Source organism: Thunnus thynnus, chromosome 8 (genome assembly GCF_963924715.1).
Source record: "Thunnus thynnus chromosome 8, fThuThy2.1, whole genome shotgun sequence".
In the NCBI taxonomy this organism is placed as follows: Eukaryota; Metazoa; Chordata; class Actinopteri; order Scombriformes; family Scombridae; genus Thunnus; species Thunnus thynnus.
The window spans coordinates 29,034,486-29,052,979 of NC_089524.1; the positions used below are offsets into that span (position 1 = coordinate 29,034,486).

The following is an 18,494-nucleotide window of genomic DNA, read 5'->3' on the forward strand; positions in this document are numbered from 1 at the left end:
AACATACACTTTCTTGACAGGCACTTCATCAGAAAAAAAATACTCAATTTTGGGTTTGAATTCGATATCTAATTCCCTGTTTTAAAAAAAGATTAAGGTCATAAGTCAAAAGTCTGACCAAAGGTACAGTCCCCCCCCAAAAAGATATAGCCCCCCCCCAAAAAGATGAGTTATCGTTTAATCTGTGTGGTAGGAGATGTAACAAAGAAAGGTCAATATTTAGCCTGTATTTTACAGTAACTGAATTAACTGGAAAACACTTGTGCAACATTTTCAGACACATCTCTTGTTTGAAACAAACAAACAAAAAATCCTCATGAAAATAAGTTACTTGTAACCGGACTCTTTGACGTGACGTCGGAGGATGTGATTGGTGGGCGGCGCTGGTATATATCCGTCAGGCTTCAATCCCACCTTCTCGCCAGTGGAATTTCATCTCAGTTTCTGCACCTTCAGGGCAGACGAGAACATAAAAATAAGTAAGTACTTTACAGTTTTCTCTACTGGACATGACTCCTTTCCCGATATATATGACTTCTACCTTTCATGTACATAACAGGGGTGGTGGTACTTGTTGGGAAGACAGTTTTGTTGCTGAACCATGAGCGTTGCAGTATGTTCTGGCCTGACTCCGTGTCATGTCTCCGCTGCTCAGCTGTGTGCCTACGTGGACTTAGCGAGCTAGGAGAACAAACTGTAGTGCAAGCTAATATTAGCTCGCAAGCTAAGGGCTACAGTTCAACTTGTACTTTTAACCAACGTTTTAGTGTCGGCTTTATTTATACGAAAAATGACAGACCCCTGTCTATGCGTATAGCATAGTTATTTTATTGTAGCTTAATGTCATTAGCTGGCTGTGGTACAGCTTGAAGTTATGTGTGTGGGTCTGTTTGAGTGAGTGAGCTACCTATTAGCCGAGCAGCTACGTGTCACAGTCGCACAGTCAAAGTTTTTAGCAAGTTTGCTAACTAGCTCGGGTTGCTGAGCTAGTAATCCGTCATACAGCGATTTTTACTGCTGAAGATCCCACTTCTGCGAAGACATAAGGCATCTGGCATTATTTTAGTGTCTCTGACAGTCCAGATAATGTTAGTTTGTCTTGATCTTAGTACGTTTTTATGTTCGACTAACGCTATAGCCAACATGACGGCAGCTAGCAATAACTGTAATGTGGCGTTGGCAACTGTCAGCTAGTTAACTTGGTATCGTGTTAGCTAGCCTTCACACTAACCAGCTACTTAAATCCTTAATCTGGGCTTTGGGTATAACGTTATAGTCTGTAGGCTCGAAGGTTGTCATGTTGCAGCTAACGTCAATGCAAGTTTTAACTAGCAAGGCGAGACAAGTCAGCGTTCACTTGTTAGCAGCTCATTAACACGAGTGATCTCATGAGCTGCATGACATAACACCACATTTCTTTATTCTTACTTCTGTCACTTATGTCTTTGGTATTTTCTGTGTTTGTAGGTATAAATGAAACGCACAACTGCAAGCATGACATGGTAGTTTGTGCAGAGCAACTTGGCAGCAGTGTATTATAACACACCTTTTCATTTTAAGCCATGGATTTACTCCTTATTAACTGGTTGCTGGTGTAGCAGGGGGGTGTAATCTGTCACTAGTTTATTTAATAATGCTAGTGAGTAAACAGGCCAAATGCTTACTATGCTTATACTACTATACTAAATGATAACAGTAGGAGCTAGTAGGTGATTACATCTCATTTAGTGCCTCCCTTATAAATATTGCGCAAGAACAAGAGGCAGTACAACAGATTTTTATGCCCCTTCCAACAGGAATGCTGGGCATTCATAAAAACAAACTTCATGGAAGACCGTGCACACCTTTTTAATGGAAACTTTGACTCATGCCATGGACACTCTGGACGGCAGTGGCAAATTAGTGATGTAAATCTCCCACACAACAATTGCTAGGCATATCAAATAATACATTATTTAGTAACTACACCTTTTTCAAAAATAAATATTCATGGTGTAATTTTGCTGGCTGTTGCATAAAAGAGCAGTGGCCTGTTTACCTGGTTCACCCACAGCAGCTTCATCAATTACCAAGTCTGTCCTTAAGTCTGACAAAGCAGTGTCCAATTATTGAGGCCAGATGCTTGTCAAGGAGAGTGAGATCCAGTGGTACTTATACTTGACTGGTGTTCAGTATTCGGCTTCTTGGCAGCAACTTTATCTGAATACTTCATTTTGGGTGGTTTCGGCTTTCGGAGGTGGCAGTATTTTGGCAGTATGGCAACATTTTTCCTACTAGTCTTGCTAGAACCATGACTATCAAAATATTCAAGTTGGACCGTTTCTGTTTCACGTTCAGAATGAAGTGTGATTTTTGTATTTGCAGGCTGATGTCTCCGTTTTCTGTTTAATGACTGTTTGTTTTTATATAAATATCCACTAACCATTAATCAATAGTAGTTTGAGTTAACGAGCCTCATACACGTGCACAACATTACAAATTTAATATGATTTGTAAAGCGGAAAAATATAATTTCAAGTATCAGGATATTTTTCTTCTTTGTGCACCACGTGCCCAAAGTTTTTGAAGTGAGGCCCGTTAAATATTCATTTCTTTAGCTCTTTTAATCTACAGTAAGATGCCATAATATGTTTAGTTTGTTTTTTTTTTCCAACTAATCTTTTTTGCTTTGTGGTCGGCAGGCAAAAGCTGGCAGGCTGACGGGAACTTTCATCTTTACAGGACGGATTATCTGGTAACTGACCATTTAGCTGGTAAGTTCTTACAGCTTTTGGCAATGTAAGCGCTGCCAAAAATTCAGTCTTTAGCATCTGGCAGCATACGGTTTTGTTTACTCTAAATGTGGTTCTGCCCACTTGAACCACAGCTGGAAAATTGACCGTGTAGTGATGAAGCATAATTAGCATTGTGGAGTAAAAACCTTTTGGGTTTTTTGGCTAAACACATTTTGTAGAAATGTTTAGCTTTTTCACTGAAATTTAGCACAATGCAATACTATGTTTATATGCATTTAATGTAGTCCGTCTTGTTAGTGTTTGAATTTTAGCCAACAGGGGGCACAAGAACTCCAAAGCGAGCTGAGGAGAAAAAAAAAGCCGCAACATGAAAAAGACAAAACATATTTTGTCCAACAGTTTGTATTTATCAAACTTTGTGATTCATTTTAAAATGGGTATTGTAATTAAGACCCTCTCCTTTTTTTAAGGTAAGGCTTTTCTAAAAGTAAGTTGGTGTTGTACTCAACCTCCCTCCCCACTTTCAAGCTAAAGCAGGCAGTGAAAATGACATTCAAGATTCATCTGAACCCTTCAATATTCAGCCTCTACTCTGGAGATAGAAATCCTCAGTTTTAACCCTTAAAACTACCATTCACTATTTAAGTTTGCTATAAACTGTTCTTTCAATGGCTGAAACGGTCACATTGGACGTAAATGTTCACTGTAACCTGTTAGGCTAAGTAGTTTAAATAAAGCTAACATGTAACCTAGTCTGTTTTGCTTTGGCGTGGCTTTGTTTTCCCCACATCATGGATGACTTTGTTTGACATGTTGTGCACCTTCTCTTGCCACAAAAATGTCAAGAAAGTGGGGACGGCCTACCTCCAAACTTACATTATTATTGCTGCAAAGTTGTCTGTATTTCACAACTATAACATCCATATGAAAAAACTGAAACTGGACAGAAATGTACCCTCATAACAAGAACACATTGCTTGTTGCTTGGATAAACCTGCTATCCTTTTTTTTTTTTTTTTTGTGAAGACACTTGCTCATACAAGTGTTTTAACTGAAAGATATTTGCATATTTAAATTGGCAACAGAGTTTGCAGACAGTAATGAGTACCAGGCAGAGCAGCCTTAAGTTTATGAAGCCTGACAAGGAAGAGGCCACAGAAAGGGTGTTCTGAGATGTGTAGGGGGGAAAATGGCCTGCTGAGCTGCCTACCTCCATGTTGAAGCTTCAAGCAAGTTTCCCTCAATTGCCTGTTCAATGGAAAAAACTTTCAGTATCAGCTAGTAACTAGTGGATATCTGGGTGTTGTTTCTCCATTGCAGATGAATTTCAGGCATGCTTAGGGGCAAAATCCACCCGAAAACAATTCACATTCCTCTGCTCTCGTTGGACAGAATTTAAAGTTTCTCTGCCAGCCAGAAAAGAAGAGCTCTGACTCTTGATCATATATATAGGAGTTTCATAAGTGATAGTGAGGTGGGTTTGAGCTTTGGTCCCCTTTACAGAGCAAAATAATTATTGGTAACGGAACTCAATCAGCTCTTCCAGGTTTATATAATTCAGAATAAAAATAGCTTTGGGGTCTCTTTTTATAAATGTCATAGATCAGGGGATTTGCTTTGTGGTTACTTTCTAGAGAGAATTATTTGGTTCAAAGATCCTAGAGCAGGCAGAGTTTTCCCTTGCTGGATGTTTGCTTTAATCCTGTTCAACGTGGACACATGGAGGGGTCAGTAGGGAAAAAATCCTCTTAACCTTGTAGCCTGCTCACCTACCTACAATTCTTAGAATAGCACTGGACAAAGACGGTTCAACAGGAGACAAACTGGTTTCTTCTGGAAAGACAAACTGTACTGTAGCTGTGGCCTTGCCCATATTACTGGTTTCCTTGCGTTGCTGAGTAGAGGTATAATCTATTTACTCACCACTCACAGTCTGAGCACACTTAAACACAGTGCTGACATGGTAATGTGACAAGAAATGTGATTATTCTGTGAGCTTTGTTTTGATAAAGGAAGATTAGATAAAGGTGAAAATCCCAAAGTCCACCTATGATAAGCTTGTTTACCATGCTAAATGCCTGTGTGTTAAACACTTCAGAGGATAATTCCTTTTTTCAACCATTCAGTCAAGGGCATCATTTTATCTGGCGATAGCTACCATGACAATTGAGTTTGATTGAATTGATTTTGAAATTTTCAAAATTTTATTTCTTATTTAATCAGCCTTATCTGGCTGGCACATACAGTATCAGGTTAAATCTAAAAAGCCATACAGCATGTTGGTGTAGTTCAGTTTTGCAGTAACACAATACAAATAAGAGTGATGAAATGTTTGTCGATCATTAGATGTGAAGTTGCTATACTGGTTAGAGTGACACTAAACATTCATCACCTTGTGAAATTTATCTTGTACATTTTTTTTTTAAAGCCTGTGCTGAGGAAAAAATAAACAGACATTACTTTGGTAATAATGAAGTACCTAAAATCTTGTGCCTTCTTTTAAATGCCTGAAACCTTGTTTCAAATCTTAAGAATTTTCTGCAACATTACATGTAGAACTAAATAAGCAATCAAAGTTTGAGCTCAGAAAAAAACATCCATGGGTATCATTCATTACGTGTTTACCACTCCAAAATCAGGACTGTGTATGTGTGGTGTGATTACATATGATTGACAGTGCTGGTGACATAAATAAATAACCTCACAACAGTCATCAGGATGGTATTCCAGAAAGTGGGTTTAGTGAAAACTCCAGAAAGAGAGGTAACTTAAAACCTGGGTCAGTTACCACGGTAACTTACTCTGTGAACCTAACCTGCTTGCTGGCGGGTTTTCTTCAACAAACACGGAGTTTCTCTCCGTCTCCTCCCTCCAGCAGAGCCAGACATGCTGTTTAATGTCTTCATTGATTCAGTCTGTATCAAAGCGCATATCGAAGTGAGGTAATTAGCGGAGGTTTACTGTGTCACAATCAAAGTCCTGGTTGGTTACTCAAGGACTATCTTTCAGAACATTACCACTTTTTATGCAGTCGTTTGTTTGAACAGCACATTTTGCCGTCACATTCAAATATTACGCAGCGTGAATTCACTCTCTGCATAGAATAAATCTATGCATGTCCTTTTTTTTGAAAGTTGAATTGTTGTTGTTTTTTTTTTTTTATAACACTTACTCTGTGGACATTGATCAGAGGTTATGTTTATTGCACATAATGTTTAGACACAGAAGATCAATGAATAAATATCTCTAACAATCATGATGTGATTGGTCGCACTGATGGAACATTCACATTATCATAGTTTTCATGTAATATTGGAAATTATATGTTAATATTTCTGACTGCGCAGGATTGTGGTGCAGCTGCCGACTTTAAGGCTGCCTAAAGTCCTAACTTGTTGTAACCGCATTGCAGTGATTTACTGCATTTGTTGCAGTAAATTTATTTCATTTGTTGAAATAAAGTCACTGAATACTATTGAAAATCCAAATAGATGTTTGAACATTTACACTCAATTTGAACCTTGATGCTTTTTCAACTGCAAATCACACTCAATATTACTGGATCAGGTGTAAGCTAAAACTTTGTTAACTTATGAGCTCTTTTCCCCACTTCACCTCAGGTTCTGTCACTGCTATCTTTTTTTTAAAGATAAATGTTCACAGTCCGCATACACATGCATTAATATTTCTACCTCCACTGGATTAAAATCAAAGACTTTTTAAAAAAAAAAAAAGCACATAGTCACCATGATGACACCCACTGGTTTGTGCACTGCTGTTTTGAAGCCTCGAGTCTGGCGATTGACCATCGCCATCTTGGATTTTTGGAGCTGTGATAATGCTAGTGCTAATTTTCGCTAGTGAAAAACAGACTTAAAACCATTAAAACCAAATATACTTTCGGGGAAAAACTGAACATCCAACTCCTTAGAGGGTCTTTTACTACAACCAAACACTGAACAAGATGTTTTAGGCGACCAAGATGTTACAATTAACTCTATTGAACTGAAAACACACTGTGAAATAGCAGCAGCTAGGCCTGTACTCTGTGAATGTGGGGTTACGCCATGATTACATAACCGAACCAATCCTGTTGCCGTGGTAGCCATGCCCTAAAGCATACCCTGCTTTATCATCTTTTTAACTCTAAATGGGACCATAATTTACAAAATGAACATCATGCTGTATTGAAGAAGACTTGAAACTAGAGATTGAGACCATAAACTCATTAGGAAAATGTTTACTGAGGTCATAAATAGAGTGATAAGCAGGGTCATTTTCTCAGACTTCCTTGTAGTTGGACTTCTTTTTGCAATCAGTGGAGTCATCCCCTGCTGGCCATTACAAAGAATGCAGGCTGCTCCTCATTGGCTTCACTCTTCAGACTGACAGCTACCCACTGCATTAAAATGGAGGCTCTGCCTTTTATTTACCTGTTGCCATGGTGAATCGTAGTATTGGAGCTTCATTCACGGTTACTTTTTTCATTCGTCATGCATGCACTTAACTCAAGAATGAACATAGTCTGACGCGACTGAACTGACTCTGATCAGCTGTTCTGAAGCCACAAACTCTGAATTTCCCCTCGCAGGGTTCATCAACTCAGTTCAGGGTTGGATTCAGTGTTTGTTAAACCCACTTTCTGGAATACCACCCAGGTTTAGCTTCAAATGTTGCTAAATAAAAAAAAATGTTGCCTTTCCCAACTGAGTTGAGAAAAACAACACACAAATACAGAAATCTCCCAAATAACAAAAACTGTTTTAATTTTGGCAGAAAATTGTGTGTTCATATACGTAACTTCTTAATATTCATCATTCCTATTGAATAGCTGATTGAGAAAATATGTTTTCAGGGCCTTTTATATATTATGCTCTTTTTGTCTTTCTGATGTTGCCAAACTTGTGAAAATAATGTCAACTTTCCTTTCAGTGGCACACTCGGACTCTGTGTTAACGTGGGATTTTGACCATGAGCTCAGTCGCTGTACTTACGCAGGAAAGCTTCAATGAGCACCGCAACGGGCTCTTGCCAGAGCAGAGTGGTGGTGAGTATTTGTCCTCAGGTGGATAGGTGGATGTTTAATGGTGCAGACACACTGGATCGATTTGACATCCGTTGACGGATCCCATTCATTTTCTATGGAGAGCAGGAGATCCAGCCACGCAGCCGATGATGCATACGGCATGGCGAGTTGACAGACCAACCGCCATATCTGAATTTGCATAATTACAACTCAACCTCAACTTTATGCAGATGAGGTCTGTCCAGCCTAATGTGGCCGGCTCACGAAACTCAGATCAAACTATAAACTAGGTGTTGCTGATCAAATATGAATCAGATTCTGTTACTGCATTGCATATTTTATGTCTCAAATGTCTTCTGAACATACTTTAGTGTGATGTTTAGCTGTAAAATGAGAAAGTTGTGACAGAAATGCCATGTTGAAAATGGCAGTGCAAAAACCAAGCACCGCCCAACTCGCAGTACGTCACCCACCACGTCACCACTGGCTGGAGCATTCAATGGTCCGGATTCGGTGTGTCTGCACCATAAGGCTGTGCTTGATGATAAAATGCCAACACAGAGCCAGAAGTTGACTTGTGTCTGTCTTTTTCTGTGTGCTCAGCTGCTGGTGCAGGACCCAGTGCTGGAGAGGAGGAGGATGCCCTTCCTACCTACAAGGATGCCTTCCCACCTCTGCCCGAGAAGGCGGCCTCACCTGAGGGGACCCAGGAAACTGCCAACGCCTGGACATCCAAGATTCGTCCTCTGAAGTCTTCTGTTATCACCCAGGTATAACATTTTTAAAGTAACTGCCACCTATTTAACAAAACAGGTCACTAATTATTGTAAAAGCCTTTTTAGTGATTGATAATGATGGTAAAACTGGCTTTAATTCTTATCAGATATCATTTATTATATTTTGGCTCATGATCAGGTGCCACAAATAGACTTTGCTTTATTTTAAGAGGGAACAGGTGGCCAAAAAGGTTGTGAACCACGGCATACTCTGTGTACTAGAAAGTCTTCCTTTTAAATGTTTTTTTCATTATTGTAGTTTCTTTGACATTTGTGTTATGTTCTGCTGTAGTTGCTGACAATTAAAGATTTTCTGCTGGAAGCTTTGCTTCTATTCATAGTCATGGATTGTGTTCATAGTTTTCTGTGCAATTATGGGTTAGTGTTTTTTTTTTTTTTTTTTTTTTTTTTTTAAGCCAAATATAAGCAAATATTTAAAAAAAAGTATTACTTGTCCTACTGGTTCTATGAGGACTTTATTTGGGCTTGGTGCCATTGGAAACTTTAATGGTTTTGCATATTTGAGAGCTAAAATAGTATACTTTTTGCCTTTACTGTTTTTGTTTTTGGTTAGGCTTGGCTTTTCTGTGTCCCTGTGGACACACTACCTACTTTAAAACATACTTGCCTCCCAGTTTACCCTTCCAGTTTTCACTGCCTTTCTGGGTCATCACCTTGTTTTAGTTTTCATTACCAGTAGTTTTGTTTACTTTTAAAGGTCGTTTAATTTGAAAGATCGAGAATGACTCGACTAGATGGACTTTTAATTATTCTTTTCCCACATGAACTAGGTTTTCCATGTGCCGCTGGAAGAGCGCAAGTACAAGGACATCAACCAGTTTGGGGAAGGAGACCAAGCAAAGGTCTGTGTGGACATCATGCACAAGACCGGAGCCCACCTGGAACTCTCCTTGGCAAAAGATCAGGGTCTCTCCATCATGGTTTCTGGAAAGTTGGATGCCGTGATGAAGGCCCGCAAGGAGATTGTGTCCCGACTGCAGACTCAGGTCAAGAGATGCTTCTTTGTTAATGATAAATGTGTCCCATGGATGGTTTTTGTGTTTACAGTCAAAGACAATGATGCCAACTGTACATTTGTTTTTGTTTTTTTATCTTAACAGGCTTCAGCTACTGTTGCCATCCCCAAGGAGCACCACCGCTTTGTCATCGGCAAAAATGGGGAGAAACTGCAGGAGCTAGAGCTCAAGACAGCCACCAAAATCCAAATCCCACGACCTGACGACCCCAGCAACCAGATCAAGATCTCTGGTACCAAGGAGGGCCTGGAGAAGGCTAAGCATGAGATCCTGTTGATCTCAGCTGAGCAGGTAACATTGCTCATCAGAACTGCTTCGCTTTTAAGAGATTGTCTTTCCACTCCTAAAGCTGTGATATTTCATTTTTTTCCCCTGTTTGTCTTTTTCCTCTTTTTAGGACAAGCGTGCTGTTGAGAGGGTGAACATTGACAAGGTGTACCACCCATTCATCACTGGTGCCTACAATAAGCTGGTAGGAGAGATGATGCAAGAAACCGGTGCCCGCATCAATGTCCCCCCTCCAAGTGTGAACAAGACTGAGATTGTCATCACTGGGGAGAAAGAGCAGGTTGCCCTTGCTGTGGCTATGATCAAGAAGGTTTCTGAAGATAAGGTATGCTTACAATTTTGGCAAATCAGTTCTAAATGTTTGTGCTATTGCAGATTATTATGCTGGTGGATGATGAGTTAAATGTTACATAAGTCCTTGATCATCTACTCTTGTGTATTGCAGAAGAAGAATGCCACCACCATCGCAGTGGAGGTGAAGAAGTCTCAGCACAAATATGTGATTGGCCCCAAGGGAAACACCCTGCAAGAGATCCTGGATAGAACTGGTGTCTCAGTTGAGATCCCACCCTCTGACAGCAGCTCAGAAACTGTCATCCTTCGTGGGGAGCCAGACCGTCTGGGTCAGGCCCTCACTGAAGTTTATGCCAAGGTAAAATGATGATCAGTCATATGATGAAGACTCACACTGATAAAAAGTGATGAGTAGTACCTTTTTTTTTAACCAATAATTTTCTTCTGTTTGTAGGCAAACAGCTACACTGTTTCCTCGGTAACAGCTCCTTCTTGGCTTCATCGTTTCATTATCGGCAAGAAGGGGCAGAACTTAGCCAAGATTACTCAACAAATGCCCAAGGTCTGTTGAATGGTGGATTTCTTAATTGTTGTGCTTAAAAGATTAAATATTTAATATTTAACTTCTTTTTTGGTATATTTTGCGTATAGGTGCACATTGAGTTCACTGAGGGAGAAGATAAGATCACCCTGGAGGGTCCCACCAAAGACGTGCAGTTGGTGCAGGGCCAGATTGAAGCCATTGTTACAGATTTGGTGAGTAATTAATGTCTTGGACCTAGACTGAAAGCCTAATGTCAATCAAATGTCAAGATCAGGAGCTAGAAAGCAGATTAAGGAGGTATTTTGTTGACTAAGCCTCAACATAAGATGCTCCAAGTAAAGCACCTTAACAGTTACAGTTCATATATATGGAATTGATATTCATGTTTTTGTCTTCTTTCACCTTTTAAAGGTAAGCCGTATGGACTACACAGAGATCAGCGTTGATCCCAAATTCCACCGTCACCTGATTGGAAAAGGAGGTGTTAACAGTAAGTACAGAGTTGCTTGCAAAGGCTGGTGTACTGAGATATGTGCAGCACAGCAAAACCTGGATCAGCCTTCTTCTCAAACCACATATTTATCGACCTATTTACAGTCAACCGCATCAAAGAGCTGCACAAGGTGACTGTCCGCATCCCCCCTGACAACGAGAAAAGCAACCTGATCCGCATTGAGGGGGATCCCCAGGGTGTGCAGGAAGCCAAGAAGGAGCTGCTTGAGCTTGCGTCACGCATGGTTAGTAGAAACTTGAGTTCACAAACAAGATCTTGCAAATTGGATCCTGATGTGCCATTACTAAATATACTTATACTCTCGCAGGAGAATGAGCGTACAAAGGACTTGATCATCGAACAGCGTTTTCACAGAGCCATCATCGGCCAAAAAGGGGAGAAGATAAAAGAAGTGCGCGACAAATTCCCAGAGGTGAGTTGGAGACTATTTATATTGGCTGGTATATGGTGTCTGTTTGACTGTACTGAACCCATTAAATTTACTTTAATAACTCTGAACATTGCTTGTCCCAGGTCATCATCAACTTCCCTGACCCAGCACAGAAAAGTGACATCGTTCAACTTAGGGGTCCACGAACTGAGGTGGAAAAATGCTCCAAGTTCATGCAGAAGATAGTGGCTGAAATGGTAAATCTTGAAGAATTTGTTTGTCTCATGTTTTAATTTTGGGTACTTTGGTTAAGATACTCTTTTATAGTACCATCAAGTGGTTGTGAATGGCAAATTAATTGCAATTGAGTGTTAATGTTCAGTGATTCCTTTGGTCAGGTGGAGAACAGCTTTTCTGTCTCAGTCCCCATCTTCAAGCAGTTCCATAGAAACATAATTGGAAAAGGAGGATCAAACATCAAAAAGGTACTGCATACTGAAATAGAATTGATGTAGTTAAATGAGGTTGTTTATCAGTCCTAGTCTGGTCTGACAAAAAGGTTTATTATGCTCTCTAGATTCGGGAGGAAACTAACACAAAAATCGACCTGCCTGCTGAGAACAGCAACTCTGAGATGATTGTCATCACAGGGAAGAAAGCAAACTGTGAGGCTGCACGGAATCGTATCTTAGCCATTCAGAAGGAGCTGGTAAGCATTGTACAGAAACACAGCTTAGTATCTAAATGTTGTCTTCATCTCATACATGTGCCTAATCAGCATCTTGTTGTGTTCAGGCAAACATCACAGAGATGGAGGTATCCATTCCATCCAAGCTGCACAACTCCTTGATCGGGTCAAAGGGCCGTTTAGTGCGCTCCATCATGGAGGAGTGTGGCGGCGTGCACATCCACTTCCCCACTGAAGGCTCAGGGATTGATAAGGTCACCATCCGAGGCCCTGTAGAGGAGGTGGAGAAAGCCAAGCAGCAACTGCTTGCCCTGGCAGAGGAGAAGGTTTGTATGAATGTTTCTGTGCCTCATACATTACCAAATGCTGAGAACCTCTTTTAGTGTCCTTTCAGCTGTCAGAATATAAATGGCAAGTGTGCATAGCACATTGTGAGGTTAAATTGTTTTGGCTGCTGTAGTCTCCTTAAGAAAACATTGAAGTGAATAAATCATGTTTACCCCATTCTTCTTAAAGTGAGTTGAGTCTAAGTGGACTTTCCATCTGTTATATCTTTTGAAGTTTATCTTTTGCGTAATGTCTTGGTGTAGAATTTATTCTGTAAATGTTTTTCCTCAGCAAACGAAGAGCCACACTGCCGAGCTGCGCGCAAAGCCTGAATACCACAAGTTCCTCATTGGAAAAGGCGGTGGAAACATCCGTAAGGTTCGTGACAGCACCGGGGCCAGGATCATTTTCCCCACTGCAGAGGACAAAGACCAGGAGCTCATCACTGTGATCGGCACTGAAGAAGCTGTGCGGGAGGCCCAAAAGGAGCTGGAGGAGCTCATCAAGAGTTTGGTAAGGATCCAAATGAGTTTTGAACATAGCAGGACAAAGCTCTGGTTCTCTTTCAAAGCCTGAAATATTAAACAAATCTGCGGTCTTTGATTACAGGACAATGTTGTCGAGGATACTATGAACGTTGATCCCAAGCATCACCGCTACTTTGTGTCTCGCCGTGGCCAAGTCCTTAGGGACCTTGCTGATGAATACGGTGGCGTGATGGTGAGCTTCCCTCGCACGGGTATTGCGAGTGAAAAGGTCACCCTCAAAGGAGCCAAAGAATGTGTGGAGGCAGCCAAAAAGCGCATGCAGGAGATTGTTGAGGACCTGGTTAGTGAACACAGTTTCTCTTTGCTTAGATGATCTTTTAAAATCTTTATCTTTTCCTCATGTTGTGAATGCAACTGATTTGCCTTTCTTTTTGTTTTTGTTTTTCTCCCTTTCCACATTATTTCCCAGGATGCTCAAGTGACCATGGAGTGTGTGATTGCTCAGAAGTTCCACCGTTCTATCATGGGTCCCAAGGGCTCACGGATCCAGCAGATCACCAGAGATCACAATGTACAGATTAAGTTCCCAGAGCGTGAGGACCCTCAAGGTAAAGGTGCGGTCAGTTCAGAGACTTGGTAATGGTGTCCCATAATGAAATTTTTGTCTCATCAAACTTTGTCTGATTGGCTCTTTCAGCTGCTGCTACTCCTGCTGAGGCTCCTATCCAGGAGAACGGAGAGGCCAACGGGGAGGTGAAGGAGCCTGTTGATCCAAACGCACCTAAAAAGTGTGACGTGATTGTGATTTCTGGCCGCAAAGAGCGGTGCGAGGCTGCCGTGGAAGCATTGAAGGTCTGTATCCATAACAGAGCTCCATTTTATTTCTCATAATTATTGCTTTGTTCCCTAACTTGTCGTCTTTCCTCAGGCTTTGGTTCCTGTCACTATTGAGGTGGAAGTGCCTTTTGAGCTTCATCGCTACATCATCGGACAGAAAGGAAGTGGAATTCGCAAGATGATGGATGAATTTGAGGTGTGTGTGTTACAGATTTTGTGTTGGCTCAGGGATGCACAGTTAATTTATTTTGCTTCAACTTTGTAGTGACCTCTCTGTCTGTTTCTAGGTTAATATTCAAGTGCCTGCTCCTGAGCAGCAGTCTGATAAAATCTCCATCACCGGCTTGGCCAATCACCTTGACCGCGCCAAAGAGGGCCTCTTGGAGCGCGTCAAAGAGCTGATGGCTGAGCAGGAGGATCGGGTTAGTATTGTGTGGGGTTCACAGCTTCTTCAACACTGGGATTTTATGTCTTTTGTAGCTGATGCATTCAGGTAGAATTTAATGTCTGCTGTGTGCTTAGCAGAGGTCACTTCAGCTGAGCTCTTTCTGGTTTATGTTGTATTTTGAAGCGTCTCTGCAGTGTTAATGATTGACATACTCACGTGGAACAATTAAGCTATTAAGAGAGAGTGAGATAAACTTATCCTCAAGATAATCTCGAAGGAGATGTAATTATTAACTTTTCTCACAGTAGGTGACCATCTGTTCCAGTGGAACAAGATAAAACAGGTGTCAAACTCGCTTGACTTCTAACCCAGAGCATTGTTTCTATCAACCCCTCTACAGGCACTCAGGAGCTTCAAGCTGACCATCACTGTGGACCCCAAGTATCACCCCAAAATCATCGGCCGCAAGGGTGCCATTATTACAAACATCCGCACCGAGCATGATGTAAACATCCAGTTCCCAGAGAAGAGCGATGAAAACCAGGTATAGCATTTTTCCCGTAGAAACCTTCCTGCATTTTCTCACAGATACATTTCATTTCATTACATATCAAAAATGATACAGGCAAAAAAAAAGTCTTATGTACTGCATCAGCACAGCAGGTGGTGCTAAATTACCATTTCCTTCATGATATTACTGCTTAGGAATCCTATCAAAGACTAATAGAAATTCTGTCAAAATAAGTGTTTTTTTTGCTACAGGACTGGTGTTAATGTGAAGTTGGCTGCTGTTTCTCCACAGGATCAGATTACTATTACAGGGTATGAGCACAAAGCCATAGCTGCACGGGATGCCATCCAGGCCATCGTGGATGAGCTGGAAGAGATGATCTCTGAGGACATCACCCTAGACAGCAGGGTCCATGCTCGCATTATCGGAGCCCGCGGCAAGGGCATCCGTAAGATCATGGATGAGTTTAAGGTGAGGCTGCTGAGATTTTCTTAGTGGTTTAAAACAACAAAAATGGATCTTTATCATATTTTTCCACTTCACCCCTTATAGTATTTAGCCATGCAGATAATTTCAGGTTTGGTAATTGAGGTTTTGACATATCAGCCACTGAGATCTTTTTGCTACCACCCTCAATTCTTCTTTGTTATTAATAAGAAGAGTTAGATTATTAATAATGGGAGTATTAATAAGAATCTTTCTAATATTAGTGTTATTTTCTTTAATTCGATTACATCTGATCACATACCTGCTCACTTTCACCCTGCCACCCATAGATGATGGTGGCATGGCTCTGACTTAGTGGTGTCAATTGTCCCTGCTGGGGTGGGCTGGTTTGGGGGAGGTGGATTGCAACTCTTGTAATCCCATCAAATCTCTAACAGCTACACACAAACAAGCTTAGCAACAGGCTTCTTCCTACAGGTCTGGAGCTATTCAAGGTTAGACCCATGACGACCCAACTCTGTGTGAGCGGTTCAGACGGTGCCCTCGGTGGGGGGAAAAATGGAGAAACATAAATATATTTTTAGAGGAAAAAAAAGATCCAAATTTGGTCTATTTTGCCCTGCTGGCCCTTCACCATGTTTTGTTTTGTCATTTCCATTCATGTCGAATCCCTATTTTGTGTATCTAGTGTTTGACATGGCTTGGTTATCCATCTTTTTCAGGTTGATCTCAGGTTTCCCCAGAGCGGAGCTGCAGACCCGAACCTTGTGACAGTCACAGGTCGTCCCGAGCTTGTGGATGAAGCCATCGACCACCTTCTTAACCTGGAAGAGGAATATGTAAGCTTTTCTATGCGTTACAGCTGTTGGTTTCTTTCAACAGGTATTATAAGAAATGCCTGTCATGTTATTGTTTTTTGATTAGCACTAATACACTTTACTGTGCCACTTTTTTCAGATGGCAGATGTTGTGGAGAATGAGGCAAAGATGGCTTACATGAGGCCTCCTGGGGGTAGCGCTGCCGCCATGGATGAACATCGTGGCCCATCCAAAGGCTTTGTGGTGAGGGAGGCTCCATGGACCACTGGCAATGAGAAGGTGAAGCATTTTTACACAAATCTGACACTGGAAATTAGAATTGCTCATCTCTTTCATTATCCAATATTTATTTATTTATTTATTTATTTATTTATTTTACTTTTAGGCCCCTGATATGAGCAGCTCTGAAGATTTCCCCAGCTTTGGAGCCCCAGTGGCAACCAAGACTTCTCCCTGGGGACCCAAGCGCTTCTAAGCCGTGCTGCTACAGATGGGCCTGAACATAACCGGACACAATCTTCCCCTTCATTGTCCCCTCTTGACCTGGACTGACCGCTGACCCTAAAAGTCCTCAGTTCTGAGAATGTCATCCTTCTGTCTACTTGCCCTTGCAGGTTCATCAGTCTAAAAAAAGTGCTTTCAGATACTGTAATCGACTCGTGAGCTTCGTATCTGCATTAAATAATACTGTTGTATGCTTAAAAAAAAAAAAGGAAAAAAAAAAGTGACAGATGTTGCGGTTAAGTCTACACAGTCTGTGAAAGACTGACATTTAAATGTTGATTAGATCTGACATTTCATTGTGGTTTGAACTGTTATACCAAATTCAGTGGTGGCCAGACATCAGTTTTTTTTGAGCTGCCCTTATCATAGTTGCCTTCGCAGAGTGGGGTAAAGGGATTGAATGACTGCTGGTGACATGTTCAGACATGATGCCTGACCAACGGGGGGGCCAGCTGTTTCAGTAACCCACCCCCCTCCTGCTTTACTCATGTAGCTGAGTGAAAATTGTCAGTCGTTAGCCCTCAAGCACATTGTAGTGGTTGTCCTCTGGTCACATCTTTCCATTTGCTTGTAACTGTGCTTGTGTGAATATGGTCAAGTAGTGGCACGTACCTTGTAGCCTTATGAATTGGTAAACTTTACTAAGGGGGGGAGGGGGAGCGGTTTCAGCCACTACAGAACGGCACCCACTCAAACTGCCAGATGCTCGGAGATCATGCCAGAACTAAACTTCTTACAACACTAGGCCTAGAGCTCCAACGCATCAAACCTCACACTAACTGTTGAAGGAACCATTTTCAACTTTGAAAAGTGAATCACTCTATAAAACAAAATGACTGTGTTTGTGAGCAAAACAGCAGACCATCTCGTGCCAACTATCTGTCTAGTGATGTCCTCTGTTACTCATCCTCTGTATTGGGTCAGTGTCCAGTCCCTTTGTCTTCCAGTTGCTATGCAGATGTTCTGTTCAATAGCAATGGCCCTTTTTTATCAGCCTTACAACTAGAAAGATACAAACCAGGTAGAGATGATGTCAAGGTGCATTTTTAATGGACAACTGGAAGGTGTGTTTATTGTTCCTTTGAAAGCTTGTGGAACATTTTTCCCCCCCAGTTATTGTAATTAGTTTAATTTTGCTCAAGGAGTGCAGATTTAGCTTGTTAGCTGCTAATTCAACATCTAGCATCAGCCTACCTTGGTTTATATCCTCCTAGCATTGAATGAAAGATTATGCAAATACCATTGAAGTGAACGGTTACGGATGACACTGGAAAAGAAATTGTCCAAAAAGTCAATAAAAATGGAAAATCTTTGTTTGCGCATCCTTGTGTCTTCTGTGAGAAGAGCAAAATTAACTCCATCCACATAAAAATATAACCACTAACATCACAAAAGTGTTAAATATGGCACATTATATATGGCATATTTGCATCTTTCTTACTTTTTGATAAAGTATCATATGAAAACATACCATATATTGCTGTATCCATATATTTGTCCCACCTCTAATTGTCATTTTAATGTAAAGATTTACTTTTTTTCATATCTCTTATTTTGTTGTAACAGTCACATCTACTCCAGTTTTCAGTTTCCTCAAATTTGAATGTGAAGGTGGCATTCTTAGATTTAATAATAGTCAGTCAAATATAGTCACTATCTTGCTACTGTTGTTGGAAAAGAAACCCTTAAGTGATTTGTGACACTTGACACTGGCCTCAGAACAAACAGTGAGACAACCTGGCACATTTAGCTAATGTTAGTTGTCCAGTGTTGCTTGATGCTACGTATGTCCTAACAGTAAACTAGCAGTGATGGAGCGAGGACATGAGGAGGTCTGTCAAACTAAATGATCAACACAGCAACCAGTGCAGTTGCCTCCATGAAGGAAAAGAGAATTAGCT

General features: G+C 41.0%; 1 protein-coding gene across 2 annotated transcripts; it reads left to right on the top strand.

Annotated features, from left to right (window-relative positions):
* The first annotated feature begins 361 nt into the window (after positions 1 to 361).
* Positions 362 to 17,906, top strand: hdlbpa (high density lipoprotein binding protein a). Of its 2 annotated transcripts, none has more exons than XM_067597852.1 (28): positions 362 to 479; positions 2,682 to 2,753; positions 7,668 to 7,782; positions 8,365 to 8,531; positions 9,329 to 9,544; positions 9,659 to 9,865; positions 9,972 to 10,187; positions 10,308 to 10,514; positions 10,611 to 10,718; positions 10,808 to 10,912; positions 11,112 to 11,190; positions 11,298 to 11,437; positions 11,522 to 11,626; positions 11,728 to 11,841; positions 11,983 to 12,069; positions 12,162 to 12,293; positions 12,380 to 12,598; positions 12,891 to 13,112; positions 13,209 to 13,427; positions 13,557 to 13,701; positions 13,785 to 13,939; positions 14,016 to 14,120; positions 14,212 to 14,346; positions 14,713 to 14,856; positions 15,115 to 15,294; positions 15,993 to 16,109; positions 16,228 to 16,368; positions 16,475 to 17,906. In XM_067597852.1, the coding sequence occupies exons 3-28, from the start codon at positions 7,707 to 7,709 to the stop codon at positions 16,562 to 16,564; spliced, it is 3,831 nt and encodes a 1,276-aa protein (XP_067453953.1). In that variant the 5' UTR covers positions 362 to 479; positions 2,682 to 2,753; positions 7,668 to 7,706; the 3' UTR covers positions 16,565 to 17,906. The 2 variants fall into 2 exon arrangements, with proteins under 2 accessions (XP_067453953.1, XP_067453954.1); XM_067597853.1 differs by having other exon boundaries at positions 13,557 to 13,695.
* The last annotated feature ends 588 nt before the right edge of the window (positions 17,907 to 18,494 follow it).

Coding starts and splice junctions, on each gene's coding strand:
- hdlbpa (XM_067597852.1), top strand. CDS start 7,707: ATGAGCTCAGTCGCTGTACTTACGCAGGAAAGCTTCAATGAGCACCGC. Junction 12,294..12,379: donor TAGCCATTCAGAAGGAGCTG/GTAAGCATTGTA, acceptor TGTTGTGTTCAG/GCAAACATCACAGAGATGGA. Junction 13,702..13,784: donor TGAGGACCCTCAAGGTAAAG/GTGCGGTCAGTT, acceptor TGGCTCTTTCAG/CTGCTGCTACTCCTGCTGAG.